General features: G+C 39.9%; 2 protein-coding genes across 5 annotated transcripts in view; both read left to right on the top strand.

The window, feature by feature from the left end:
* The window catches only part of aipl1 (aryl hydrocarbon receptor interacting protein-like 1), a 33,181-nt gene extending 20,148 nt beyond the window's left edge, over positions 1-13,033 (top strand). The window contains exons 1-7 of one of the 4 annotated variants that reach the window (XM_026924673.3): positions 4,376-8,172; positions 8,277-8,452; positions 9,456-9,635; positions 10,408-10,596; positions 10,962-11,138; positions 11,459-11,600; positions 11,767-13,033. In XM_026924673.3, coding sequence (XP_026780474.2) covers positions 8,357-8,452; positions 9,456-9,635; positions 10,408-10,596; positions 10,962-11,138; positions 11,459-11,600; positions 11,767-12,593 — 1,611 coding nt within the window. In that variant the 5' untranslated portion in view covers positions 4,376-8,172; positions 8,277-8,356 and the 3' untranslated portion in view covers positions 12,594-13,033. Of the gene's footprint in view, positions 1-4,375; positions 8,453-8,501; positions 9,268-9,455; positions 9,636-10,407; positions 10,597-10,961; positions 11,139-11,458; positions 11,601-11,766 lie in introns of those variants that run through there. The other 3 variants (XM_053239739.1, XM_053239740.1, XM_053239741.1) reach the window with 3 other exon arrangements.
* A 3,207-nt stretch (positions 13,034-16,240) lies between these two features.
* On the top strand, positions 16,241-27,172 carry trarg1a (trafficking regulator of GLUT4 (SLC2A4) 1a). Its single transcript, XM_026924021.3, has 4 exons — positions 16,241-16,683; positions 17,052-17,461; positions 23,467-23,593; positions 25,366-27,172. Exons 2-4 carry the CDS (start codon positions 17,078-17,080, stop codon positions 25,371-25,373), a joined length of 519 nt encoding a protein of 172 aa, XP_026779822.3. The 5' UTR covers positions 16,241-16,683; positions 17,052-17,077; the 3' UTR covers positions 25,374-27,172.

Genomic DNA, 27,172 nt, shown 5'->3' with positions numbered 1-27,172 from the left:
GTAAAAGCTCTATATGAATCTGAATCAGCCACCACACTTATCTGTATGTTCTTGATCTACCATCTGACCAACACTATTTATAGTGTTGGGTTCAAGACTACCTTAGGTGAGACCGAGTCAAGACCAGAACTATAGCCAATGAAGTCCAAGTCAAGACCAAGCATGACAGAGGGGTGACACTAAGAGGAGGCCAACACCACACATGGCCGAGTCCAAGTCATGACTGAGACCAGATGCTCAGATGTGTTAATTTGCTGGTTGTAGTATCTTGCTAACCTGACATGAAATTTCTGATTTATTCTGAATTAACAAAAATAACCCATCTACTTTGGTATTATCATTTTGTATGAATAAGTACACAGGACATGTATGGGACATTCTTCTAGCAAGTGCTGTAGTGTAATTATATTTTATATCATTGCTACATGAAGCTCACATGGGGTGGGGGTGGTGAGAGAGCATGCATGAAGTAAATGAAATGACAGAGTTTGCTTGTTATACAAAAGATTCATATTTTCAAAGAAATTCAACAGGAAGAGGTACAGCACGTAAAGATTCGCAAATCAAAGCACATTACCTCTGATTTAAGCATACAGCAGGTAAATAAAAAGCATTAAAAGCTAGAACGTGTTTTGGTGCATACAACTTTCTGAGACCAAATACAGCTGTGAATTGCAAGGGCTTGCGCTATATTATTTTGAACATATGAGGGTGATGTATTTTGAAACATTCAATTTGTAGGTGCTATATAACTCCACATGCAGAGATGGACGTTTACATTTTGTACTGTAACAGGAACATTACAAAGTATTTGTTCATGGAAATGATGTTATTGTGTTGAGTGGTGTTGAAAAAATTTTGAGTCATTGTAGGCTGAGAAAAGTCCGAGTAAAATTTCGCCCGAGTTTATGACAAGACTGAGACCATTGATTTGTGGTCTTAAGTCCGGTCTCAAGTACCTCAATATTTAGGTGCATTATTGGGGCCAATATGCTTGTAAACAATATGTTTTTAAATCAAACATATAAAAGTAGAAAATGAAAAATCTTTACATAAGTTCTCTATAGAAGAGCTACTACACAGGAAGCAGAAGTACCAAACAGTGCCGTTCTTCTAAGCAAGTGCTCTGTAATTCCTAAAATGACCTGGTAATCCAGGACTTGCTCAAGATGGATTTTCAGGTCATTCTCAGGGGAATGCTACAATTATAATATCCTTGAGACAGCTGTGTGATAAGGATATTAATAGCAGTTTGACACTGTTACATATTTTGGGTATAATAAAACATTTAGACCATACAGTTGTCATATTTAGGGATAAATTCACAGTGATAAATTCAAATATTTACAATATATTTTTGTGAATCCATTTATTTCTGTAAAGCTGCTTTGTGACAATGTCCATTCTTAGAAGCGCTATACAAATAAAATTGAATTGAATTGAATATTTAAAATTTTTGACACTCAACAACAGAAAATGTGTTTTTTCCCTGCCCAAATCCCTGCAAAGGTCTGTTTAGACCTTTTTGCTCTGTCTCTGCAGGGATGAACATAATCATGCAGCCCAGGCTTGGTTGCGGCCAGCAAAAATGAATTTCCTGCATGTGTCTGGCTCTGAGGAATTTGAGTCACACATTGCATACAGCATACTTGCCCTGAGAATTCCTCTCTTGCTGCCAACACACAGATTCTGTTCAAGTGACCAGGTGGTTTGAGCTGGTGATGTGGTTTATGAGTTTGGAAAAGGGGTTTGGAGTTGTGCGGTTGGTTTATGAGTTTAGGAATGAGGTTTGGTGTTATGGGGTTGAGGGAGGGTTTGTTTTAGATCTCCAGGGCTCAGGATGTGTCAAAGTGTATACATCACTGCTGGAGCCTGTGCTTAGCTGACAAAACAATCCCAGAGGTATGCAAAGTTTGTAAGTGAAAAGAAAAGGATGATGGCGAGGACCTTTTAGCCAATAAGATTTTTGTTTCAACAAACAATAAATCTATGATCTGAATCTCAGAGCCTTCAGAATATAGGGAATATTTTATTAGTTGGTTTGAATCATAGATACAGAAACAGTAGATGCCTTATTAGCAGATGCCTTAGACAGAAAAAAGTGTAGATGCTGCACTGAACTGGGCTTGACAACAATACCACCATCTTGGATGCTTCAACTTTACTGGTTAAACTTGCCTGAGTCAATATTTGGGCTAGATAAAAAAAGGTAAATAAAAAGTAAGGTAAAAACTATGCTATATGGATCTGAATCAGCCGACAGACTTATCTGTATGTTCTTGATCCACCATCTGACTGGGATATCCGAATGGTTGTAGTGTTCATTGGTAGCTGGCCGTTTATTATTTACTGCCAGTTCTGAATTTACTCAATTCAATTCAATTCAGTTTTATTTGTACAGCGCTTTTAACAATGGACATTGTCACAAAGCAGCTTTACAGAAATAAATGGATTCACAAAAAATATATTGTAAATATGTGATTTTTTCCCTACATCCCTAAATTTATTTACTGCCTGTAAAGCATATACCACACTGATAGTATAGAACTAAAATGCATGGCCTGTCCCTAGCGTACACTGCACTGCTAGAACAAGTGCACTGTAGCACTGGCTATGTGCTGGAAAGAGGTGATTATGATCAGATTAACGGAAATACTCTGGCTTGTAACTAGGCTCTGACTTTACACACTATGTTGACTTCACATTTAAAATACACAGTTTTTTGTTTTGAGTAATTTATTTACTTGTATGCTAGACTGACGCATTTCTTTCTTGTTATATTTGATGTTTCTGGAGAATAGCAATACTGGCCACATTAGAATTATGGGATAGGTGAATCAAATTTTGTCTAAGTATTGAGGTCTCAGTGTATGACGTGGACCATATGTGCATCAATCACTTGCCCTCGTATCAGTATAGAGAAGGCTAAGATGTCGTACAAGGTTATGGCAGGCTTTTTTGTCAGATATTTTCAGTGTTAAATTCTTCAAGGCCGTGACTCTCCAAAGTTCAGAGAGGTTAAGCAGTGTCTAATCCCACAGTCATCCCAGAATATCTCTCACAGTAATGAAGCTTATAGAATTGCCAGGCCCATGCAACAGTATGAAGCAGCAATGTGAGGAAGAACATGTGGGTGTGTGTACATCTGAGCAGTGATGACTGGTTATGATATTATATGGGAGTTTTAAAATTTAACATCTAGCAATAGCTCAGCTTATAAAACCATCAGGGTTGAGTGATGCATTATATCATGAGGTTTCACCTATGGTATAATAGAAACGATGTGGGCAAACTATTGCACACACACACACACACTTAGAGGCAGCTACATTTGTGATTTCTGATTTCTAAATCCTTTGATTGAAAAGTCTAGTTTTAGTTTGTCCACCAAAGGCATTTTTGGGGAAAAAAGATGACAAATTATCCACTTCCTTTGTGTTCACTATACCCACAACTGTATTTCACATGTGCCTTCTCAGTTACTGCTAATAATTTGTTACAGATGTGTCAGTGACATGGGCTAAAAATATCATCCCAAATATCAGCGTGTCACTCTGTGTAATCACTTGATGAGGCCGTCACTGATAGGCAGCATGAATCTACCGTCTGGGCTAGAAAGAAATCAGCCCCAGCCTTGCTTCTATATACACTATTCTGTGTACATTTCTTATGACCAGTGGTAGTGCTGTTGCGCTTGGTTCCACAAAAATCCAAAATAATCCAACTTAAGACATTTGTTAACTGCAAATAATCTGATGTGGATGCAAAAAAAAAAAACCCTGTACCTAAAATATAACTAAACTGTTGAAGTCACATGGGGCTCCCACAGAAAGAGCTCTTGCAACTCGGTTGTAAGACCTTGGATTCAAGTGCAGCCCTGAGTCCTACTGAAACCTGAAGCTTTAAGTTTAAGTCCGGGCAGCACAAACTGCAACGCTGTGTTAATCTGACAGAGAGGCTTGAATTACTTCAGTAAGTTGTAGCTGGAGAATATTTGTGCAGAATGGAACACAGGTGTGTCTACTGTACAGGCCCGGACAGCTCTGTGGCTGCATGCATCATATATCTCAGAGCATATGCTTAAGTGCTAGATTATGATAATTACCCTGCAGATAAATATCATAATCATCAGGATGACTACTTTTTTTCTTTAAATTCAAAAGCATATTATAGTGTAACTCATCTGCTGCTCCACACAGCTCTCATAACCATCCACCTACTGGAGCTTTCAGCTATTACATTCTAACATATTAAAGATGAACGGGTCAAAGATGAAATGGGTTTGAACTGCCAGGCAGTTGAACAGTAATGTTTATTATTACAATATAATTCACATATAGAAAAAGAATAAATCGTTTATAGAAAAAGTTTATAAACAATCTTGCTTTATCTTGTTCAGGGAAACAGTGGATACTGAAATACACCCCAGATGGACACACAATATATCGACTTCCACACAGACAGTAACTGGAGCTCAGAGCACAGACTCTCAGTCTCCGTGGCTCATGGAGCTTTTGTACACTTTTATTTCCAATGGGAAAACAAACATTTGAACATTGTGAGACACCCAGTATTATTAGATACACATAATTCAAATGCCTTATAATTAAAAAAAATGTTGCCATCTCTCAGCTTCAGGCTCCCTGGTTCGATCCAGAGCTCAGGTTAGTGTCTGTGTTCAGTTTCTATGCATGTTCTCCCTGTGTATGCATGGGTTCTCTGGTTTTCTCCCACATCCCAATAAGTGCTGGTAGGTGAATTGGCTATGCTAAATTACCCCTGGTTGTGAATTAGTGTGTGAATGTGTGTGTGACATGGTGCCCTGCGATGGACTGGCATCACATCCAGGGTGTATTCCCGTTCCACATACAATGTTCCCGGAATAGGCTCCAGATCCACCATGACTCTGACCAGGATAAAACTCTACTTAACATTTCAATGGGCTAAATTTCCGCTGTTCCCATTTAAATGTATTTTGATATTTTCATTGAATCAAAATAATCTAACTGTATAGGAGATCCACCAATGTCTAGTATAAACCAATTAATTCAAATTACCTTTTCTTTCTTCTTCTTCTTCTTTTTTTTTTTTTTGTTTGGAAAACTTTTTAAAAAAATCTGTGATCCATTAAAATTCTGCTTTTATCTTAACATTTTATGTGCTTTTATAACAATTGCTTTTATTTTGAAATTAAGCCTCTTTTAGTTGTTAGGTCAGGAAGCACTTAATGTTTATGGTTATCTAGTAGCATTACCAGTAAAGTCACTAACATAATAGACTTACTAATGGAAATGAAATATACTGAAAGATAAAATCAAAGACAAAGGTTCACATTTGCACTCTGCTGATTGGCTGGTCAGTTGGTGTCATCTGCCCTATCCACAGAGAAGTGCTGCTATATGGACTTGGTGGAACAGTTTTCATTCAGGAGGCCATTTTGAAACTGCAGAGGCAGCAACTTCATGGTGTGTGTGAGCCACTGTGAAATAAGAGGATTGTCAGGACACACAGTACCGGTCTCACTCAGTATGTGTGAGTAGGGTATGAGAGAGCAGAGCTGTTGTAGGCAGAGGTGTCGAGGCTGGGGAGCATGTGATTTAGATGGGGGTCCAGGCCTCTGTCATGACTTGTTGAAATCTCCAGAGATGACATTTCAGTGAATAACTGAGCTGATCCTCAGATGTCCTGCTGTGTGAATGCACACAGGCGAAAGTGTGAAAAGGCCAGCTCCCAGTGGAGTTGAAGTGTTTTAGCAGCCTAATCTCCCCTACACCAGGGTTCTGAAAATTGTGTAGCTAGGAATCCCTTTAAATACAAAATAAAGATACACACAGATCCCCTCAGCACAGATTTAGTTCATGAACATTATTAATGTGTTCAATAATATTTTATGTATTTATTAGAGCTATAGCGATTTCTGTTTCTGAAGTTTTCACTAATAAGGACCAACTTGGCATTATTTATAGGCTGTGAGGTTTGGATGAAACCCATTCAATTCAAGTGACCACGCAAACAGGCTAATAACTATAAGAACTCAATATTCAGTATAATAACTTTGATAATGCTGGGTTGTAATTTCCACTGCTGCCCTACATGGTGAAAATAGGGGACATTCGCAGTTTCATCTATCTCTCACATACTCAATTCAGTCTCTAGCTCTAGTGATAAAGCAGTAACCATGGCTCAGTTTCCATACCAAGTCTCTGCAGCACCTGTTCCGGGGATTTAGCCTCATCACTTTATGAATGAGAAAGCTTTGTTGTACTTGAGCCTGGCAGAGAACATATAATATCACATTACACAAACAGATCACGATGCATAATTATTAATCAGCTTTCCATGGTGTCATTATAAAGATGCACATTGTGTTCTTTGAAAACACACCTCAATAATACGAACACGCACCAATACACATGCATCTCTGTGCGCAGGAGGACTGACTCAGTCACAATGACTCACTCAGACAGCAGAGGTGACATACAGGAATGGTAACATCCTTATGTGCATGAGACAGGTGGAGAATGAAACCAGCCTGAAGCACAGTGTGCAGTTCTGCTGCAGCTATACTGCAAAAAACAGCTTCACTTCTCCAGGTCACTTAAGCCTCACCTAAATCTCTCTAGGCATTGAGAATTTGACATTCACATTGCAATACCATGACTGATGTTTAAGCAGCACTTCTGATCAAATGCCCTTTTATATACGAGTCCGAGGAATAAAATGGCATCATATGTACATCTCCAATCCACAAATGAACAGATTAATTCATTTGTACTCGAGTTGTTATTAAAGATGATTGAAATTCATAAGGCATATCTGGCCTTTTGTCAAGCAAATACTAAATACACTGTTTTCCATAGGCTTTCCATAGCCTGTACCCATGGCAACACTGAGATGATGAAGAAAATTACCTCTTAGAGTCTTTTGAGAGTAAGGGAAACCAATAACTTCGATCTTATATGTATGACTGCTGAAATTCATCTTATAGTAGATCTTAATCTTAATTTTGTTCCTTTGCACAGGGAATGGAAAGGAAAGGAAAGGAAAAGAAAGGAACAGAACGGAAAGAAACGGAATGGAAAGAGGAAAATAGCATTAGAAACCAAAGAAATAAATTCTGATGTCTATTACTGCAAGCCTAAACATATCAGGGATAAAAACATAAATAGAAACTAAGATGCAGAATCAGGAAGTGTTCATTCCACCTCTACTAAAAGTCCTATCTGAATCAAAATTCCAGTTTTTCTGTATGCTGTTTTGTAGTGCAAAAATACAAACCTAACAGTACCTTTTACAAGTAGTAATGTAGTCCCAGTGCATATGGAAGTGTGCATTTTCAGTTAATTTTTTTTATTTGTATAGCGCTTATAGCAAAAAACATGGTCACAAAGCAGCTTTACAGAAACTCCATCTAGATTTAGACTCTAGACATTTTTTGAGAGCGAGCCAGAGGTGACATACTCAAGGAAAAAGTCCCTGAGATGGCATAAGGAATAAACCCTGAGAGGAACCAGACTCAAAAAGAAATTCAACCTCTTCTGGGCAACGCCAAATAGTCGGAAAATCCCAGATGTTCACACAGTTTAGTGCACATGAAAGAGTTCTCATTTGCAGAGTACAGTGCAGATGGAAGTATCCACATTGCTGCCACTAGAGGGCAGATAAACCATGCTGCAAGCCAGTCCTGACTGGCTTAGGTCTGAGTTCTCATTTCAAACTGTTGTGCAATAGCAATGGCCACATGATTGGAGGAATGTAAGCACACTTTGTCTTTGTAAGCAATGCATGCTTCCTTTTAAAGGAAGTTCCCTTTTCTCAGGACCCTCCCCATACAGCTGTGGTTTAATGTTCAAATCTTAATCCTAATAGTCCAACTCAAAGTGAAGTTGTTGCTCACTAATGTGACACATGCACAAAATGCAGCTAGCTGTGCTGAGCTAATCAGTAAAGCCCATCTCTGTAATCTTATGAAGTTGTAAAAGTAGATGGCTTGTTTGGATCGCTGCTCAGCGGGAGCTCTGTGAGTACACTCTCCAGCTGTCGGCCACATGTGTACACCGGCGGCACTGAGTCCATGGGCCTCTGCTCTCTCCTGTTAGCATGGACCACCATGGAGGCTGACACAGAGGGACAAACACTCGTCTGTCTCCCAGCATATTCCAGACATTTCTGGTGAGACATGATCACAGGTGAAAAGTGCTGAGAAAAGCCCTTCTGTGGATGGGCAGGTGGAGCTGTCAGGCTTAATCCTGTTATCCCTGTCCTTTAATCCACAGGCAACACTTCAGACTTTAATACTCACCTATACAGTGCAACCATACTTGTCTGGAAACAATTGCCTCTACATATATACAACATGGTGGACAGTCTGCTGCTTGGAGTGGAGGGAATCAAAAAAACTATCTTGTATGGAGGAACCAGTGAGATTCCCAAATTCATCACAGGATCCAAGGTAGGACTTGTATGTGTATATAGGCGGCTCCATAATAACATTTATGACATTGTTCACAAAACATGTCCACCTCTATAGTCTACTGCTTTCATTTCAGATATGTTACACATATTTACCAGCTGGGATTATTTGTTTAGTAACCAACAACCAAGAAGCAGTTTGCATAATATAATCTATGCATCAAATAGCTTTATTTGTAACGCAACTGATCACTTCTTTATCAAGTTATGTAAATGAGGAAAGGAAGTAAAAAAAAACTTGATAGTTGCTTCTAAAACAAAGGAATGTTATTGTCCTCAGCAAAACTATTATTTTTAAGACTCGTTGTAAAATGGTGGGCAGGATGGTGGCACAGCAGGAAGCAGGTCAATAGTCTCCAATCTGATCCTTAGCTCAGGTTACTGTCTGTGTGGATTTCCTCCAGGTTCTCTGGTTTCCTCTCACCACCCAGAAACATGCTAGTAGTTGGACTGGCTATGCTAAATTGCCCCTAGGTGTATGGTGCCCTGCAATGGACTGGTGTCTCACACAGGGTGTACTTCCACCTCATGCCCAATGTTCTCAGGATAGGCTCTGGATCTTCGACTTAAAGTTAAATAAGAATAAAGTTAAAGCCACCAGATCAACAAATGAATGTAAAAAAAGTCCAGTTAATAGAGATGTCTTTTTTTGCAGTGGAACATAGGAACACAACCTGGACTGCAGGGGGCACATGATTGCAGAGTTTGGCAATTTCCCTGATTGAAAAGTCCTGATTCAACTCACCAGCTAATAATCAAGACCTTTGAGGCTTTGATTATGTATACTAGAGCTGGGTAAAAACTAACCTCTGAAGTGCTATAGCCCTCCTGCAGACGCTCACCCAAACCACTAATGCAACCCCCAAACTACTAATACCAACCAGACATTTTATACATTTAAGATATCTGACTTATACTGGCAATGCTTTTCTGAACTTGGAGGCTATTTGTTTCCTCTTATCTTCATCCCCTGTGGCCCACAGGTGACTTTCCATTTCCGAACCATGCTGTGCAATGACGATCGCACGGTGCTGGACGACAGTAAGAAGGTCGGGGTGCCAATGGAAGTGGTGATCGGGAACATGTTCAAGCTGGATGTATGGGAGACTCTGCTCAAGTCCATGCGCATAGGAGAAGTTGCAGAGTTCTGGTGTGACATAATTGTGAGTACCATTGTTCAGTTCTCTCAAATAACTCAAACAACTCAAATGTACACAAACTTGCCGAAATATGAGGTTCACTATGTAAATATCACCATGCAAAATGCCAACCACAGTGAAAGTGAAAGCACAAATGAGCTTTGTAAAAAGTTAATTAAAAATGACCAGTTCTGTGAACTCAACAAAACAACAGCTGACAGAATATTTAATAGCCAGTGATAATATATGATTTAATGTCATGCTCATTGCCAGCAAAAGCGATATTGTCATGCTGTTTGTGCACAAACTCAGCATTTGACTGTTATCATGGTGCTGAGCTGTATATTAAATTCAATTCAATTAAGGCTAAATACAAACACTGTTCTGCGGTGTTACTACAGGTCCTGTGAGAGCTATAGCGTGCAGCTGATATTTTGGTCAGTAAACATTATGGTGGGATGCAGGCCCAAAGAGCCCCCATAAGCTCTGTTCATTAGCAGTGTAAGAGAGACAGAAGCCTAGTGTCTACAGCTCAAGTGCCTAAAGGAGGCTTAAGCTGAATGTACCTACCTGATGTAGTTATTATGCAATGCTGTCAAAGCTGAGCCCTACAACCTGACACACATTACCTCTTCTCACAACAGTGAGCTTTAAGGGAAAGATGTGCTTGATATAGCTTTCAAAAAAACTGTCCTAGCAATAGGCAGTATACATATATCTCAGTCTGCTTGTTAAAAGACATGAGGCATCTTTGTGTATTTATTTAATGTTCTCTGGTTTGTGTGTTACTGGACAGCACACTGGCCTGTATCCCATGGTGGCAAAAAGTCTTCGGCGCATTGCAGAGGGAAAAGATCCAGTGGACTGGCATATCCACACCTGTGGCATGGCTAATATGTTTGCGTTTCACACGCTGGGTTACGATGACCTGGATGAGCTCCAGAAAGAACCCCAGCCTCTCATCTTTGTGCTAGAACTGCTAAAGGTCATTCTCATGTCTCTTACTTACTCGTACTCAGGCACATCTGGTAAGAAATACTTTCATGTACAAAGAGATACTAAATAAGCACATATTGTTTTAGTCAGCGTATTTTGTAAATCGGTTGTGTAACAGATTTCTGTTTTGTAATTTATTACAAATCTGAGAAATGCAAGAGGAACTTGAGTGGTGCACATGCACAAAAATACTTCTCAAGAATGGCCACTAGGTTGAGCTCTGGATTTATTTTCAATTTAAGGTTAAGGGCAATACTGTAAATTTTTATAGTTTTCCCTATAACACTATAGACGCTACGTCATTACTACACTATATTAATTATTTAATGTGTTTTTGTGGATTGTGTTGTTCAGGTTCAGCAGCCAAGTGAGTATCACAGGGAGTCGTGGGCGATGAATGATGAGGAGAGACTAAAGGCTGTTCCTGTGCTCCATGGCCAAGGGAACAAACTGTACAAACAGGGTCGCTTTGAGGAGGCCACAAACAAGTACAAGGAGGCAATCCTTTGCATCAAGAATGTTCAGTCAAAGGTGAGAGAGCAAAGACTTGTATATGGATGGTTGATGACTAGTTCTTGGTTAAAAGTGAATGGAAAATTAAGTTGATATATGAATGTCTGATATATACCTAATAATCCTAGTTAATTTCTGGCCAAAGCCATGTAAAGTAATGCTGAATTTCATCCTGTGTGTGATAATGTTATTTTACGTTAGTAATTTGCATTCATTGTGTAGGCACATTTAACAGAGCAGAGCAGCTACACCATCATGGAGGGCCAACTGGTGAAATTTGTCCCAGACATTATGTCAGGATTACAGCATTGTGTGTTTGTGTGTGTGTGTTCTTTTAGGAAAAGGCCTGGGAGGTCCCCTGGCTAAAGCTTGAGAAAACGGCCAATACTCTCACACTCAACTACTGCCAGTGTCTGCTGCGCATGCAGGAGTATTACGAGGTCATTGAGCACACCAGTGACATCATCAACCAGCATCCTGGTGAGTGTAGAATATAGATTTCATAACTTTGATTTGAACTTATTCCAGGTCAGTATAAACAATGGATTTACTGTGTAATCATGTAGAATAACAGTGATACACCAAAGCAAGTCGGTTTTGAGATTTGTATATGAAGCACTGTTATACACTGGTTTGTGTTACGTAGGCGTGATGAAAGCTTTCTACCTGCGGGGAAAAGCACACACAGAGGTGTGGAATGAAGCTGAGGCTAAGGCTGACTTTCAGAGGGTGCTGGATCTAGACCCAAATATGAAGAAGTCAGTGAAGAAAGAGCTAGCTGTTCTCAACATGCGTATGGAGGAGAAGAGAGAGGAGGACAGACAAAAATACAAGGGCATGTTCACAGCGACAGGAACAGGGCAAACAAGTCCAGGACAAACACAGGAACAGGGGAATACGGACCAAGAAACAGCAGAACAATCAACTACTGACCAAGAACCTTCCAAGCAAGTGGCTCTAGAGCAAGCACCTACACAACAAGAAACATCATTGAAGGAAACTCCAGATAAAGACACTCTAGAGCAGGAAACTCCAGAGGCAAACAATCCAGACGGGAAAACAACAGAGGAAGAAACTTCAGAGCAGGAAACTCCAGAGAAGAAAACACTAGAGCAAGAAACTCTAGAGCAAGAAATTGCAAATAATAAATCTCCAGTGTTAGCAACTTCAGAGCAGGAAGCTGTAGAGAATGAAACTCTAGAGAATGAAACTTCAGAGCAGGAAACTCTAGAGAATGAAACTCCAGAGCAGGAAACTCTAGAGAATGAAACTCCAGAGCAGGCAACTCTAGAGAATGAAACTCCAGAGCAGGAAACTCTAGAGAATGAAACTCCAGAGCAGGAAACTCTAGAGAATGAAACTCCAGAGCAGGAAACTCTAGAGAATGAAACTTCAGAGAAAGAAACTTCAGAGCAGGAAATTCTAGAGAATGAAACTCTAGAGAAAGAAACTTCAGAGCAGTTACTCCTGTAAAGGAATTGCAGGACAAGAAAATACATCACAGTTAACCTCAACTGTTGCACAAACACCTGCTGAAAAACAGACACCAGAACACCACAAATAATGACTGCAGTCAGTGATGAAGATGCTTAATGAAACAGTCTAACAGCCATTTGCTCCATTTGATCCCCATTATTGGAATTTATCTAATTTATTAGGGTATGAAATGAACATATTGCTTAACTTTCAGGGGTGATTAAAATGGTGTCTGATATTTGATAAAATATAGTGAATATAATAAAAATAATATAATAAAAATATAATAGAATAATACTATGGCATAATATTTAGATTAATGATTTTTCATCAGTGAAATTTTGGGTAAACCATCAACCATACAATGCCTGTTGATCTGTGCTTTTTACATGCATTTCAAGCAGCATGGTGCAATAAAAGATATTTAGAAGTCTCACTGCCTTGGAAGAGTGGTCATTCCCTATCATGATGTTTCAGTTGCTTTTTTATGGTGCTGACTACCTGGCTTTTACTTATTTTTTAAAAAATTTTTAAACCCTATTGTCAGTATAACTCACACACACACTCAGCCAGGAGATTTCAAGGTCATAGTCAACTTTATTGTCATTCTTTCTCATCAGAGACAGAGTGGTCATTCCCTATTATGATGTTTCATTTGCTTTTTTATGGTGCTGACTACCTGGCTTTCACTTTTTTTTTTTTAAACCCTATTATCAGGATAACTCACACACACACTTAGCCAGGAGATTTCAAGGTCATAGTCAACTTTATTGTCATTCTTTCTCATCAGAGACGAGTTCAGTGAGGGACGGAATATAGTTTCTCCAGGACACTGTGCTACATTTAACATGAAACAGCAGCAGATAACGGTGCAAACAGACTATACACCCACTGAGCACAGGACAGTAGAGTCTAGACAGTGGACGAATTAACATTGTACATGTATTATTACACTGTGCAGTAATAGGTGGCAGTAGTCCTTAGTGACTTTTACATTGTCAGAAGTGCAGACAATGTGTACAGTTTAAAGTGTTAAAGTGTCTGTGCATATAAATGACTGTGCATATATCTAGGATAGTTCTGGGTTCACATTCGTTGCTGAGCTGTGGTGAGCTGTGCTGTTTGGTGAAGAAGCAGTGTAACACAGTTCTGCTCTAACAAGACAGATTTCAGTAATCAGTTTATGTATGTGTGTTTTAAAAGGTACTCTAGGACTGTAACTGGGGAATCTGTAGTATACACTGAAATGCCTGATATATCAAATAAGTCATCAGCAGAAGCCTTTATTTTCTGTCTTAAGTGTGTTAAAATCAGATTAAGAATCATTAGACTGTTCACTGTCAGTTAGCTTTCAGGAAATTCCCCTAAGACAATATTTTGTGGATGCTGTTCATATGACTGGAATCAGACACTTAACTCTGAGTTTTTCATGCTGCATTGTGACATTAAACATTAGCCCCATTAATAGCACCTGTCTAGATTCAGAAGAAAAAAAAACTACGTTGGTCTTTTCAGATAACCTTTCCCTGTTGTTTGCTCCTGGCTGGTTTAAGACGGATGGGCTATGCTGGAGGTAGGTAGTATTATATGCACAAAATAAACATGCTGTTTAAGCTACAAAATCAGCTAGTCCATAGACTATAAGACCTTCAGCAGCCATCCAAGATGTCTAGGCTTTGTGCTGTAGGCAGACCTCTGGTTAACTAGCTGGTACTAGTTGGTAATAGTGGGCAGTTACACACAAGAACAGTAAAATAAATAAATAAATGAATGAATGAATGAATGAATGAATGAATGAACAAACGAACGAACGAATGAATGCCATTTTATATTTGCAAAACCATGCAGTATTTATTATTATTATTTTTGATCTTCCTATCTTCTTTTGCATCATTGTTTATGTTGTTGTGAGACACCACTGCCATAACTGCCACACCCACACAGTTCTGAACAAGTTAAATACAGTACACACACTCACCGTCCACTGCACAGTCACGCAGGATCACCTGCACATTCATGCAGTTATCTAATCAGTCACTCATGTGGGAGCAGAATGCAAAAAATCATGTAGATACAGGTCAAAAGCTTCCTGTTCACATCAAATATCAGAATGAAGATAAAGTGTGATCTCTGTTACTTTAACAGTGGCATGGATGCTGGTACCAGAAGGGCTGGTTTGAGTATTTCAGAAACTGCTGATCTCCTGGGAATTTCACACACAACATTCTCTAGAGTTTACACAGAATGGTACGAAAAACAAAAACACTGAGTGAGTGACGGTTCTGTGGGTGGAAACGCTTTGATTGGGTCGAGCCAGATTGGGATCCAGGAAGGATATTGTAGCTCAAATAATGATTCTTTACTACCATGGTGAGCAGAAAAGCATCTCAGCTTGCACAAAACATCAAACCTTGAGGTGGATGAGCTACAACAGCAGAAGACCACATCAGATTCCACTCCTGTCAGCCAAGAACAAGAATCTGAGGCTATCATGGCCACAGGCTCACTGAAACTGGTCAATTGAAGATTAGAAGAAAAAAATCACCTGGTCTTTTTCCAGTCTTCAACTGTCCAGTTTGGGTGAGTCTGTGCCCAAGATAGCCTCAGATTCTTGTTCTTGGCTGACAGGAGTGAAACCTGATGTGGCCTTCTGCTGTTGTAGCCCATCCACCACAAGGTTTGAGGAGTTGTGCATTCAGAGATGCTTTTCTGCTCACCACGGTAGTAAAGAGTCATTATTTGAGTTACTATAGACTTCCTGTCAGCTCAAACCAGTCTTGTCATTCTCTTGTTTTTCGCACAATTCTGTGTAAACTTTAGAGACTGCCGTGTGTGAAAATTCCAGGAGATCAGGAGTTTCTGAAATACTCAAACCAGCCTGTCTGGTGCCAACAACCATACCACAGTTAAAGTCACAGAGATCACACTTTTCCCCATTCTGATGGTTGATGTGAACATGAAGCTTTTGTCCTGAATCTGCATGATATTTTGCATTGTACTGCTGCCACATGATTGGCTGATCAGATAACTGCATGAATGAGCAGGTGTATAGATGTTCCTAATAAAGTGGACGGTGAGTGTATATAACTCATAGCTCCTGGATCCAGGGATCGATCTTAAGCTCGGGTTACTGTCTGCATTCACACGTTTCGCACGTTCTCCCTGTGTAAGTGTGGATTTTCTCTCCTTTAATCTTCCCTTGGTTAAAGCATAAAGTTACCTCTTTTGTTAAAGATCTTATCATTTAAAATAATCACGGTGATGTGGGCTTTAACTGTATTAATTCAATTCAATTCGACTTTACTGTCATTATATCTTACAGAATAATGAAAAGCTTTTTTCACTCCTCTCTCCAGTGCAGCCAAACATTAGAAACATTAATGATGTGATTAACATGATTTCTTTTTCCTACTGCATTTAACTTTAGACACATTTGGATGCCAAACACTAAGCTAGGCTCTACAAAAGCAAGATTTGCATAAATGCATTGGACAGCATTTACAGAAAAAGCACTGCATGTATAATTAAACAGCAGTAACAATCATTAATGCTTTTACTCCCAGTAATACTATGGGCATTTTTGTAATCATGCTGGATTTGTAGACTCCTGCTGATTTCTTATCACGCCATTGATTTGTTGGCAAAAGCTGCTTGTTATTGATCTCAGAATCTGATGCTTTTATGTACAGAAATGATGTGAGACTGTCCAATACCTGTTTCCGTTGGACTGAAATGTAGAGAATGGTGTGAGCGATAGGGAGTGCCTCTCTGCACCTCTGTCCATGGGGAGAGTCCGGGCGCAGCAGCGCGGGGGCTGATGGGAGGAACAGTGCACACTCCTGGAGTGAGTAGTGTGCAGTGAGGTGAAGGAAAGCTCGAGCAGTCCTCATCAGCAGCTTTAAACACAACAAAGCCAAAAGCCCGCGGTGCGACACACAGCTTCTGCTCTCTCTCTCTCTCTTTCTCTCTCTCTCTCTCTCTCTCTCTCTCTCTCTGTGCGTTTGTGCGCGTAGAAAAGTGGCTTTTTTTTACTCTCAGACACCTTCAGATCTTGCGCAAAGAGGAAAAGTGATGATGGTGCGCTTTGGTGAGTGACCTCTTCTATTCCTTCTATTCCTCTCCAGTTTTTTTGTCCTCCATCGCTTTGGTCTGATTGCTTTTGGGAAAAGGGCGGTTTGAATGGAAGAGCTGATCTGGGGTGTCCTGGGAAGAGGAAATGAGCAGATGTGAATGGGAGCGCACTGACAGCCTCCAGTTCTCCGGATGTGACTGATCCTCCGAGCGTCTAGTGGATGCTGAAAGTGCTGTTTATTAGCAGGATCTGTTTAACACGTCTTACTGGGAACTAGACCAATGCGTAACTGAACTGCAAATGATGGAAGTTTAGCGCTGCCGCATTACTTCTTATTTCTGCACCAGGGTTTCTACAAAACGGAAGTTTTTTTTTTTCCTCAGTGTGAACTGACTTTGGGAGGTGAAGCATGGCCATTAACACTGACAGTGCGTTTGAGAAGTCGGGTCTGGCTGAAAGCGGCAGGGCGCAGCAGGAAACGGAGAAGCTGCTGAGTGACGGCGGAGCAGGAAACGGGCTCAGCATGTCCACCTCCGGCACTCTCACTGTGGACGTAGAGAAAGGAGCCGAGGGCGAGCAGAACGGCCACGGAGGACCGCAGAGATCCAGCTCGGTGGTGCAGCTCGCCTCAGCACCCCTGTCCTCCTCCAGACCAAGCCTGAGCCGCACCTCATCCACCGGCAACGCGGTGCAGGAGCAGCCCAAGCCCAAAGACTACCTGCTGCTGGTCATCCTGTCCTGCTTCTGCCCCGTGTGGCCCGTCAGCATCGTAGCGCTCGTGTATTCCGTCATGGTAAGGAAATAAAGTCAAAGTTCAATTTTTCACATTTGCGCAACTTTCCCAGTAGCATTTCATATTTAATATAAAAAGGGGTGCGAATTTCAATAATAGGTGTTTATGTAAAAGCAGGTGTACATCAACCTCTTATCAAATTCTCAGTGTGGAAAAAAAAAACAAAAAAAACTGTACCTTTTCTTCTCAGTGGGATTCTACTCTTATCTTGTGTACCTTAAATTTTTCACCTGGAAACTTGGATATAATGTACCTTTATTAAAAAAAGATTTAAGGTAAATAAATGGCCATAATTACCTTTTAGAATAAAGTTTTAAACGTATACTACATCATATCTCTAGGTGCAAAGGTACAAAAAGTGTACCCTTAATAGTCCCACTTCAGAGACAAGCAATAGCACAGTTTAGTACCTTTTCTCTGAGAGTGTAATGTTAAAATAAGATATGCTGCGTTGAATTTACTCTTACACTGCAAAGACCCACAGCGGATATTAATTCAGCACTGAAATACTGTATGTGTCTCATCTGTGACTCCCCGTTCCAGTTCGGTTCATACTGATGTGCCCTGAGCATTTGCACAGCTAAGTGCACAAAAATCCAACAGTGATTTATATCCATGCCACACACCGAGCTAAGGCTTGGCACTGAGAGAAAACTGTTTCTCACATTCATGGCCCAAACCTAAACCAGACAGACTATCACAATAATCTCGTATTAATATGTATTTTAAGATAGACACTTTTGTTAGATTTTATCTCTTACTAAGCTCTTTACTAGGAATACTTTCATAATTCTAAAGTCCAGCATTGTGTAGTCTGAAACCCAACATTAGTATTTTCCCCTGTTCCTCGTCTGAATCATCTGTAAGACTTCAAAAATAGAAATTAGCAACATAAGCCAGTTTTATAGGTAGAAAAAATCTGCACTGGCCACCAGCAAGCACTGGCTGCTTCTATCAAATATCCAAAATGTGCCAAAATAATTTCTTTCCCACTGTAATCATTTATTCTTGCAGTCTCCAGCAGGGAATCATAACTCATATAACAGCCTCTCATTTAGTGTTAGAGGCAGGATGGTAGTGCTGGGTGCGGCTCCGTGCATTGGCCTGACTGGTGTGTGTGTGTGTGTGTGTGCGCAGTGTTGAAAGAAATGACTCCACTCTCTCATAAGTGATGTTGAACCAAATGGTCTTCCTCTGATGTTAGTGTATCAGAAATAGTTATTTGTGGGGATGCCCATTTGACTCATGCTAGTCTGAAAGAAACACTTGGAGAGAAGGGAAATTGGATATGTGCTTATTGGAAATTGGATATGTAAAAGGGAAAAAGGAAAACTCCTTTCTGTTCTTTATCCTTCTCCTTATTTCTCTTTTTCTTGTTTTGAGGACTCCTAGCCATAAACGTCCCATTTGGAGTTGAAACATTGAGTCCCCATTTTCTAGGGATGGTGACAGTAACAAGACAAGCTTACAACAGTGACAGACTGGCAGAGTCGGAGTACACGTACATCCTCTTAACTATCCAAAAACCCTTCAGGAATTCTTTTTTTGCTGAAGAAGAAAGAAGAAGAAGATGAAGAAGAAGGGGTATACGAGAATGATTTCCTAGTTTTCCCTGTGTACTCCAAACCTTCACTTTGGGACTTTAGCCAATGTGTCAGTGCTGTTCTTTATGCCTATCATTCTGTCTCTACAGGGAAAATGGAGAGTTGTCTCTCTAGAGAAATGCAAAGACAGATTGTTTTGAACTGCTGTTTCAGCAGTATCATGTGCATGCACTACCTCCAATTGCTGCAAATTAGTAAAGTTAGAATCTGCTCCACTTTTCACTGACACACTGGGGGAAAATCAGGGTACAGGAGGATGCTTTTTAGGACTTTTTCCACACTTGCACACAGGGAAATATGGTATAATCTTAAAAATGGTTCTTCAAGGACTTTGGTATTTTTAGCTTCCAAAAAAAATCTAAGGGATCTACTTGGAACCACTTTCTGAAAGAGAAACACTCCATTGTAGGGTTTTACATCTGACCTTGAAGAGCTCCACTAGAGGGACAAATTGAAGAGTGTACTGACAGGATGCTGCACAGTGATTACTTATATTGTTTGTAAGGGTGGATATTGTGTTGCAAACATGTATTACCCACCAACCACATTCATCCAAACAGCCTGAAACTGTTCACCAGATGACCGGATTCAAATGGGTTTGGCTTTCATTTCTACTCCATCAGAGGGGTGAGTTCGAGAAGAAACAAGAGCTGGCCTGTTAACTCAATAGTAGGAAACATGGGGAAATTGCAGTTGTTAGTCAGAGGTCAGGCACAGAAACAACATTCACACCCTGTTAGATGCCAGCAAAGGTCCTTTACACATCTTCTTAGCTATAGCAGACAGTGTGGGAGAATCAGAGAGGGCAAGAACAGACAGCGCATTATCAAAGTGTTTCTGGCTTGTGCATTATCAAAGACTCTTGAGACAAATTGGAAGGCAGAGAATACAGTTGGTAACAGAGATCAGTAAGATGTACGTGCAAGTTGCAGCTCATGGATGCAGGAAGGATCCCAGTACTAAGTCCATTTATTGAACTGAGCAAGGGAGGGCCAGAGCTACAAGACTGCATGCTAGGCAGAATTGTAGGTGAGTTATGGCTGTTGGAGCTGCAACAAAGCCCACTCATTTGTGTTCACTTTTCTCTTCTGTTTTTTCCTCCTCTTAGTATGACCTGGTCAGTAGAATGGGAACCTTTCCAGCAACGGATGACTCTTTAAGTCAAAGCTCAGCAGCTGCGAACAAATAAAAGCTAAGGAAAATGATAATGCCTATCAAGCAATTTGTCCAAGCTGCACATTTTGAAAAAGGATTTGCTGAGTTCTTACACTACTAAGTGAACTAACACTTTATAGATGCTCAGTGTCAGTGGGATCATGTTTCTAGTGCACCTGCTCACGTACAGACCACAGAGGCTTTATATACAGTAAGAGAGCTGAGTCAGTGGTTGATTGAACAGTGCGAGTAGCTCTTCCAATGCTGACATTACTTGGTTGTCACTTTTGCTTCTGACCTCTAACAGGGCTGTTCCTGCCATTATTAATGGCTTAAGCTTGCAAGAAAGTACTCCTTCACCATAGCAGATTACACTGGGCAATATCGAGGGGGAAGGGCGTCAGGTACCATGCATAAATGCTTGCTCTGCAGAGGAGCCAAAGAATTTCAAGTCCACAAGGAAAATACTGCTCGAATAAAGATATCCATTTATCACACTGTGGGAGGTAATCCTGATCCTCTTCCTTGAAGAGAAAACACATAAATCATTAGATTCCTGCACAGCTTCTCACTGCTCACACAATTATGCAAAACATGGTAAATATCCAAAGCCTAATTAAAAAAAAAGTTTGTTACACTCTTAGAAACAAAATATATGGTTAACAGTCCTAGCTTTCTAAATAGGCTTTACCTGGAAACTTTTGTGAATGGGAACACAATCTTTTTTCAGGGTTCTACATAGACCCATTAAGGGTTCAAACAGGAACAAATAGAAAAACCCTTTAAGATGTCAGGTTTAACTTTTATCTCAGTATGTAGATAGTTGGGGTGTAACACAATGACACTAACTGTATCTGTATCTGTTTGGTGCTCCAAATATCCATATCTGTATCTGTATTTAGATTTATACCTGAAGTGGGCATGGCATAAAATGTGTTTATAATTTGGGAAACAGAATGAACTAAATTTATTAGAAAACAAACGAACAAAAATGATAACTGCATATCTCCAGTTGAGACCAGTTATGAACTCTAGCTGATGTTGAGGAAATGTCAGAGCCAAAATTCACGGACCATGCTGACATGCTTGGAATTTCTGCCTCTGGAATTTTCCATGATTGTTTTCTAATGAATTTAGTTCTTTCTGTTTCCCAAATTATAAACACACTAATAACCTAATTTAATTCACAATGACCCTGACCAGGCAGAATGCAGTGAATGCATCATACAGCACCAGGTCTTTGTTTGTCCTGCTAACTTCATATCTGAAAAAACTTGTGCACCTCCTATTATCTATATTTGTATCTGTTTAGAACACATTATCTGTTCATTGATAATAATGTATTTGTGATCGGCTACATCCCTAGAAGATATTAACAAGTTTTGGCTTGGCACCATCACATCACAGGTATCCCCTCTGTCCTGATACTGTCTCATTATAAACCCGAGGAGATGAAGGACCTGAGAGGTAAATGGCATTTTACTATGCACAGTTTTTCAAGAACTTGAATCCCATTGATTCAAGGCACCAAGGTGGCTTTTCGCTCTGATTGGACTAGAGGATCAATAAAGCTTCGTTGCTCCAGCCACACATACCTCTGCTAAGATGTCAGAGCCACTCTGCAGCATTTGAAACTCAATGTGGTGAAGGAGAGAAGGGGGGGTTGCACATTTCTTCATTCCGTATGCACACTATATAGTATAAAGGTAGAATAATCAATGATCAAGCACTGTGGCTGTGGTTCCAGTCAACTGCACCACTGTTGCAGTGTGTGCATACACAGAAGCATATTCAGCTTTGAATTAAATTCTGGACACAAAGGACCACTCTCCTCTCAGAAACAGAGCTTCCCTATTGCTCAAGGGCTGTGTGTGAGGGGGGAGTTTCTCACTCTGCTCAGGAGCAGTTTGACAGAGCAGTAATTCAACCCCTCCTGTAGAGACCCCTGCTTTAAGCAAATACACCTGCAATGCTGAGATGGAGTACAATAGATGGCCAAGGCTTGCATACAGTCCAGTACAAATAGAAGATTATAAGGCTTGTCTAGTAATTACCTAGATCTAAAGCCTGTCATGGATCTGTGGCATGGATCAAACAAATACACAATATTTCATTACAACAAGAAGGATCATGCTTTCTGCTTTATATGTTTATATATGTGCAGAGTCATCAAACGGCAAGTTTTCTCTGCCCCAACCCATCCTCCAACACATTGTTCAGTTACATTAAATTGATGTAGAATCTGAAAAAAAGGTTAAAAAAAAAAAAGGTAAAGTATAAATACTGTCCCACCACCAGGATCTAGTCTCTTGTGTTGGAGATGTTTGCGCAGCTGACATCATTGCAGTAGCAATGGGGATTACATTTTAACCTTACTGAATTAAATATTTAAAATAGAGATCTACATTTACCACATTATATTCAGTTCTGTTTTTCTGCCACATGTTCTCTGTACATCAACTTCCTTGAGAAATTGGCCTGATGTCAGATCTAACTGATGGCACCTAATGTATGCACTAGAGATGTGAACGATTTATTTTTCTTCTGAGATCAGCAATGAACTGCAGTAAAAAGGCATCCATTTTGCGTCGCTTTGCCAAAGTGTGTTCAGCACCACGGACAGCGGCAGTGTAACACTAGTCCAAGGTCTTGTCAGTTACTGCTCTTCTGGATCTGCTGAAAGATTTTTAAGGTTATATCACATCACTGAGCATGTAAACAGAAGTATAAGGCTAATGGTATGTATGGAAAGTGTGCTGTAGGGTGAGTTGCCTCTGTCAGGGGCTTTTTCTTTCAGCTACGCTGCTCTGTATCGATTGCTTTAATGCAGTCTAGAGGGGCTTTCCCCAGAGTGCACTGAAGCGCTAATAGGAAGTGGTGGCATAGGGTCCCTGTTAACGAGAATACATAGTCGTCAGGAAGCTCAGCATGTCTCTCTGATGATGGCTGTGGCAGGACTCACAATAGCACCTTCTTGGTTTTTCATTCACTAGAATAAAAAGCTGGCTTGTGTCTAAACATAATATGATTCCATACTCTCAGCAGGGAGGTAATCCTAATCAAAATCAAAATAACTCCATCTTTATGCAGTGTGATACAGTGTTCAGGTGTTGCTCTTTGTTAGGCTGCTACTGTAATGGCAACTCATACATATTTGAGCAAGAAGCACTTTGTGCTCTTTGTGAGATCTGAGATTTTTCAGGGAGATTTTGCAGCAGTCTACATCTTTCTGTCTTTTCCATTCAGTCCAGAAACAGCCTACAGCAGGGGGATATCGATGGGGCGAGACGTCTGGGTCGCCTGGCTCGCCTACTCAGCATCGTGGCTATCGTCCTGGGCCTGGTCGCGATTATCGTCTACGTTGTGGTGTCAGGTACTACACAGTCATGCACTTTATCTTGCTAGTTTTCAGTGTTTTTGGTCCAATGAGAGTAACGTGTCAGTCTGTCAGAAGATGCTATCTAGGGTAGGAAGTCTAAACCAGACTTAAATATTCGATACTTTTGATTTCAGTCAGTAACTGAAAACAATAACTGAAGTAGAAAATATATAGTGAAACATAAACTGCTTAAAAATCAGTCAAGATTGAATTGAAATCTTCTTGAATTGAATTGGGAGTGTAATATCTCACAAAGCTTTCACTGTGTGTATAAGCATAAAAGTTTATAGCTGAGTGCAGAAGTTTCTGAAAAATATATCTATAAAATGCAATAAAAATGTTAAAGATATTTTATGATGACCCTCTCGGATCAGACCTGAAGGCAGTGTATGACCTCTGGCAGAGTTATAGCAGTTACACTCACTGGCCACTTTAATGGGAACACCTGTACGCCTACTTATTCATGCAATTATCCAAACAGCCAATCATGTGGCAGCAGTGCAGTGCATATCGTCTTACAGATACAGGTCAAGAGCTTCAGTTAATGTTCACATCAAATATCTTAATGGGGAAGAAATATGATCTCAGTGACTTTGACTGTGGCATGGTTATTTGTGCCAGACCAAAACTGTATTTCACACACTGTTGATCTCCTAGAATTTTCACAGACAACAGTCTATAGCGTTTACACAGAATGGTGCAAAAAACAAAACAAAACAAAACAAAAAAAACATCCAGGGAGTGGCAGTTCTGCAGATGGAAATGGTAACTAAAATAAGCACTCTTTACAACCGTGGTGAGCAGAAAAGCATCTCAGAGTGCAAAACACATCATACCTTAAGGTGGATGGATACAACAGCAGAAGACCGCATTAGGGTCCACTCCTGTCAACCAAAAACAAGAATCTGAGGCTACAATGGGCACAAGCTCACTGAAACTGGACAGTTGAAGATTTGAAAAACATCACCTGGTCTTTTTCATCTTCAGCTGTCCAGTTTCAGTGAGCATGTGCACATATACGTAGGTCTTCTGCTGTTGAAGGTTCAACAAGTTGAGCTTTCTGAGATGCTTTTCTGCTCACCATGGTTGTAAAGAGTGGTTTTTTGAGTTGCTGTAGCCTTCCTGTCAACTTAAACCATTCTGGACATTCTCCTCTGACCTCTCATCAAGTGTTTCCACCCACAGACTTTTCTGAAATACTCAAACCAGCCCATCAACCATGTGACAGTCAAAGTCACTGAGATCACATATTTTCCCTATTCTGATGTTTAATGTGAACAATACCTACAGCTCTTGACCTGTACCTGCATGAGTTTATGCATTGTGCTGCTGACACATGCTTTGGCGATTGGATAATTGCATTAATGAGCAGGGGTACAGGTGTTTATTTTGTCCTAAAGGTATGTATACCTTGGAGCACTGTGTTCTGAAGTAGATGTAACAGCCCAATTGTGGGTGCAGATGATAAAAGCAAATAAAATTAAACTTAAAAAAAACTGCGAGGATGTGCGTAACAACTGAGCAAAACTTAGTATTGCTTCCTTTTCAATACACTCAAATTGCAGTAAATGTACAGTATCATCTAATATCATTCATGTTTTTATATTTAAGTGTAACTGAGAAATGTAGCTTGTTACTACTCACTGCTTGATAATATTATATAGATGCATTTAGAGACTATAGAATGTAGAATGTCAATGAATATTTCTTTAGAATAGATACGTGAGTGATAGACAACTCAAGAGTGTCTCTGCTTTCTCCCACAGTGAGCTAAAGTACGGGAACACCCCGCTGACGAGAAATAACCATCTACAGCAAAAAACCTCTACTGTGTAATTAGAAAAAATGAGATCTTTCTTATAAAATTACCTACAAAACATAAAAAGAAATTAAAAGGAGTGTATCAAAAATAAGATCTATTTACAGAGAAATGACATGCATGCTTTAAGTTAATGTGTGCTTGATAAAAAAAGAAATAAAATGAAGAGTGATTGCTTAGTGTACACGGAACACTGTTCTGAGGAATTGACTGAAGATGATGCCAAGGGTGAGAGCGGAACTCTTCAGCAAGATGGGGACTTTGAGCTGCAAGCTGCATCATAACCTTATATTACTCCCAGATGTGCAGATATATTTGCAATATAACTCTTCACATATATTTTATGTAAAGATTTGTATGACAAGATGAAATGAACTTTGGAGAAACAGGAGAGTCTTAGCTTTGCTGGATGACTTGTGACCTCATGGACTTTGTCCAAAGAAAATGGAAGCGATTCTGAATGGGAGGAGTTTTTTGTTTACATTATTTATTTTGTAGCTTTTGATTTATGAAGACGACCATGTGCATGTGAAAAGCCAAGCGACATCACCTCCCATTAGAAAGACTGTAGTTTTTCGTGGACTTTTAAAGTGGATTGCACACACTACATGTCCGGGGCTGGTCTTGGCACAGATGAGCTGATTCTCTTTGCCTTGCTGTTGGAAGGGGTCCGAGTAGTGAGCACTGAAACGCATGTTGAATCCCCTTCCCAATCTGAGCTACCTGCTGAAGCATGGACAAACGTCTAGAGGCATGAAGAGGGCAGGACCACTTCACCGTGCTCTGTGCCAAAGCCCTCAGAGCTGTACTCTACCCACAATCACTGAAACCACTAGTGCAGAATGCCAGTCTAGCTCTTTTGGACTCCTAACTTGTATACGTATGCTATATAATCCATATACTTATCAAACTATTTAGGCATGCTGTAGACAGACAGTATATCTGTTTGCTATTCTCACACACACAAAAAATTGCCATCTTACAAATTAAGTTGTTTCTTTGATATGACACAAAGAAATTACAGTATTTAATGCATCTCTGCAAAATTAACCTAGTGACGTAAAAAAGGAAATTTATAATCTAAATTTATAATCTAAAACTTTGTTGAAGTTAAATACAAAGAGACCTAGATTTGGTTATTAGGCTTTTTCCTCATAGATGGAATACATGATGACTTTCTCATTCTGTTCAATCTGAATTAAGTATTTTACTGCCCCATTCACTGATTTCTAAGCACTTTATTACCTGATCCTTTTCAGGATTTTTACTTCAGATTCATGATTCTCTTCAAATTGATTGACAAATTTCAAATTTATGTATTTTTGTCTTTGATATATTGCCTTGTTTTTTTGTACAGGTAGAGACTGTTACCATCTACAAACCACCCAGAATCACTAATCACAGGATTCTGTATACCATTTTACCTCATCCACTGCTTTTCTGTCCATACCATGTGTGTGTGTGAATGTGTGTGAATGTAAGAGGTAGAAATGCTAAGCTTTGCTCTACGCTGTGGAACATTTAGACAAACACAGCTCACTTATAGAAATATCTGTTTGATACATCAGGTACTTACTGTACATTAAAGTGCAGTGCCAATATTGATGAGATGCACAAGTGCTGCTATGTGTCTAATACTGTGATTTTTCCTTCAATTGTTTAGGGTACCTTGGTTCACTTTGGATATGGATTTTCATTTCATAGGTTCATTGTGTACATCTGCATGGGTGGAATAAATGTTAACATGCATGGTC

This window comes from Pangasianodon hypophthalmus, chromosome 14 (assembly GCF_027358585.1).
Source record: "Pangasianodon hypophthalmus isolate fPanHyp1 chromosome 14, fPanHyp1.pri, whole genome shotgun sequence".
NCBI classification, from domain to species: domain Eukaryota; kingdom Metazoa; phylum Chordata; class Actinopteri; order Siluriformes; family Pangasiidae; genus Pangasianodon; species Pangasianodon hypophthalmus.
This window is presented reverse-complemented; position numbering and strand designations above follow the sequence as displayed.

Bases quoted from the DNA above. Each gene is read 5' to 3' on its own strand.
- trarg1a (XM_026924021.3), top strand. From the start codon at position 17,078: ATGGCCATTAACACTGACAGTGCGTTTGAGAAGTCGGGTCTGGCTGAA. The intron at 17,462-23,466 runs GTAAGGAAATAA...TTTTCCATTCAG, and splicing joins CGCTCGTGTATTCCGTCATG to TCCAGAAACAGCCTACAGCA.